The following is a 2,579-nucleotide window of genomic DNA, read 5'->3' as shown; positions in this document are numbered from 1 at the left end:
GTTGGCCCGGGCCTCTTCACCCCCCCTTGGCATCCACCCGCCCCCCCCCCCCCTCCCTGCTGCGACCCCCCGCAAGCAGCTGCGCACGCGCGCCCAGACGCTGCCGCGCCACATCAGCGCCGCCGACGACCTGTTTGCCGCCGCGCGGCGCCTGCTGCTGGCGGAGCTGCCCTGCGAGCTGCGCCTGCTGGGCCTGAGGGTCAGTGGCTTCCTGCAGGCGCCGCGCCGCGCCCCCGGGCAGCTGTCACTGGAGCAAGCCCTGGGACGGAGGCAGCAGGAGGAGGGGTGCGGCCAGCAGCAGGAGCAGCAGCAGCGGCAGCAGCGGCAGCAGGAGGAGGAGGAGGGCGGGGCCGGCCAGCGGGGCAGCGCTGCCGCGGCGGGCAGCGGACGCGCCGATGGGGGCAGGCAGGGGGCCGGCGGCAGCCATGGCGGCGGCGGCCATGTCGGCGGCGAGGAGGTGGAGGCGGAGGTGGCTGAGGAGGAGGAGGAGGGGGGTGTGGTGCACAGCAGCCAGGCGCTGGGGGAGGGAGAGCTTCTGGAGCTGAGCCTGCGGGAGTGGCAGGCGCAGGAGAGCAGCCTGGAGCTCAGCCTGCGAGAGTGGCAGGCGCAGGGCAGCGGCGAGGGCGGCGACGGCGGCGACGGCGGCGACGGCGGCGGCGGCGGCGCCTACTCCCTGCCCCCATCCCTGCTCGCCTCCCCCGCCACGGCAGAGCGCTTTGAGCGCGAGGCGGCGGCGACAGAGGGGAGGGCGGCGCCGGCTGAGGGCGAGGGTGGGCTGGACATGATGCTTCAGCAAGCAGCAGGGCGGCTGGCTGCGAGCCCCGCCCTGCGAGAGGGGCAGGCGGCAGAGGGCAGCCCTGGGCAGCAGGCAGCCGCACCGGCAGATGAGCAGCAGCAGGTGGAGCGGGAGGAGCAGCAGCAGGAGCAGCAGCAGGAGCAGCAGGAGGAGCAGGCTGAGCAGGAGCAGGCGCTGCCGGCGGCCGCCCCCCAGCACCACCAGCAGGGCCCTCCCTGGACCTGCAAAGCCTGCACCTTCCACAACCCCCGCGCCGCCTTCTGGTGTGAGGTGTGCGGCACCTCCAGGCTGGGCGCCAGGTGCGAGGCGGCGGCGGGGCAGGCGGCGGCGGCCGGCGCCGGCGCTGCGGCCCCTGCCGCCAGCAAGGGCAGCGCCAGCGGCGGCAAAGCCGGCGCCGGCAGCAGCGGCAAGGCCAAGCGGGGGAGCAGGAAGGCGGCGGCGGCGGCGGCCTCTGCGGCGGCGCCCTCCATCCTGCGCTTCATGTCTGCCAGGCAGCCCTCGCCGCCAGCAGGGCAGCAGCCGCAGCAGCCGCAGCCGGCGGCGGCGGCGCAGGAGGAGGCGCGGGCGGGGGGCGGCGAGGGGCAGCAGCCGCAGCAGGAGCCTCGCCACAACCACCAGCAGCAGCAGGAGCAGCAGGAGGAACAGGAGGCCCAGCCTGCAGGCAGCCTAGAGGTGGATGAGTACGAGGATGATGATGAGGATGTCCCCCCAGGCAGCCCTCTGCTGCCGGGGGAGGATGTGATGGAGTGCACTGTGTGCGGGGAGTGGGTGCGAGAGACGCGGCTGCAGGTGCGGCGGGGTGGGGGCCTGGGTGGCGGCAGCGGGCGATGGGACTGGGCGACGCCGGTGCAACGCCTGGTGACAGGATGCCGCTGGTTCCGGTGCTGCTGCTGCCGCCGCTGCCGAGTGCAGGCGCACGAGGACGCGCACCTGGCGGCCAAGCTGCAGCAGGAGGAGGACAAGCTGGGCCGCCTGTTTGCCAATGCCGGCAACACCGCACCCGGCGCCGGCAGCCGCAAGAAGCGTGCGGCAGGCGGCAATGCGGGGAGCCGTGGCGGCAGGCAGGGCACGCTGTTGACTGCTTTCAAGCGTCCCAAGCAGTAGGAAGCATGTGAATGACACGGTTTAGGCAATGAGATTGCAAGTATGAGAGGCTTTGCTGCGTGCGGCGCCGGGCTGCAGCTGACGTGGCGGCGCAGGGAACAGGCTGGCGTTCGACCTCCTCATGCATGCTGCCCTCCATGGATCTCATTCAACTGCGGCGCACGTCGGATTGCCGTGTGTATTGCACCATGGCCTCGTTTTGCAGTTCAGGTGGCGGGCCAATTCGCAGAAATAAGTAGACACGCGCTTAACAAGTGCGATGCCCATCAGTGCCGCACAACCACAATGCTCGGCGGCGCCGCCGCTGCGACGTGTGGTTGCGGCAGTGGGGAAGCGCGGCGGCGGTGGCGGCGGCGGCGCCAAGCGGCGCGGTAGAGAGAAGCAGCAGCAGCAGCAGCAGGCCGCGGCGCCGCCGCGCAGCAAGACCCTGCACATGGCGGAGTGCAAGGCCGACGAGATCCTGTGCTTTGACCCGGTGCCGGCAGCACGCGGCGCGCTGCAGGTGGGGCGGGCGGGGGGCGGGCGTCGCGCCCACGCCTCACGGCACCCGGCCTTTGCGCGTTCCCACACCACCTCACCCGCTACCCCTGCACAGGTGCTGTACGCCTACCCCAACACCTACAGCGTGGGCATCACCTCCCTGGGCTACCAGCTGGTGTGGGCCTTCTTCGAGACGCGG

At 72.8% G+C, this 2,579-nt stretch overlaps 2 protein-coding genes across 2 annotated transcripts in view; both read left to right on the top strand.

Annotated features, from left to right (window-relative positions):
• Positions 1-1,900, top strand: part of CHLNCDRAFT_140443 (hypothetical protein) — a gene marked incomplete at both ends in the record, with an annotated part of 4,541 nt that extends 2,641 nt beyond the window's left edge. The window contains 2 exons of the mRNA XM_005850784.1: positions 80-1,585; positions 1,709-1,900. Coding sequence (XP_005850846.1) covers positions 80-1,585; positions 1,709-1,900 — 1,698 coding nt within the window. The remainder of the gene's footprint in view (positions 1-79; positions 1,586-1,708) is intronic.
• Positions 1,901-2,159: 259 nt separating this feature from the next.
• The window catches only part of CHLNCDRAFT_140442 (hypothetical protein), a gene marked incomplete at both ends in the record, with an annotated part of 2,151 nt that continues 1,731 nt past the window's right edge, over positions 2,160-2,579 (top strand). Inside the window, 2 exons of the mRNA XM_005850783.1 lie at positions 2,160-2,402; positions 2,496-2,557. Coding sequence (XP_005850845.1) covers positions 2,160-2,402; positions 2,496-2,557 — 305 coding nt within the window. The remainder of the gene's footprint in view (positions 2,403-2,495; positions 2,558-2,579) is intronic.

This window comes from Chlorella variabilis, assembly GCF_000147415.1.
Source record: "Chlorella variabilis unplaced genomic scaffold CHLNCscaffold_3, whole genome shotgun sequence".
Lineage (NCBI taxonomy): Eukaryota > Viridiplantae > Chlorophyta > Trebouxiophyceae > Chlorellales > Chlorellaceae > Chlorella > Chlorella variabilis.
Note: the sequence above shows the minus strand (reverse complement) of the source record. Positions and strands in the feature narration are given on the sequence as shown.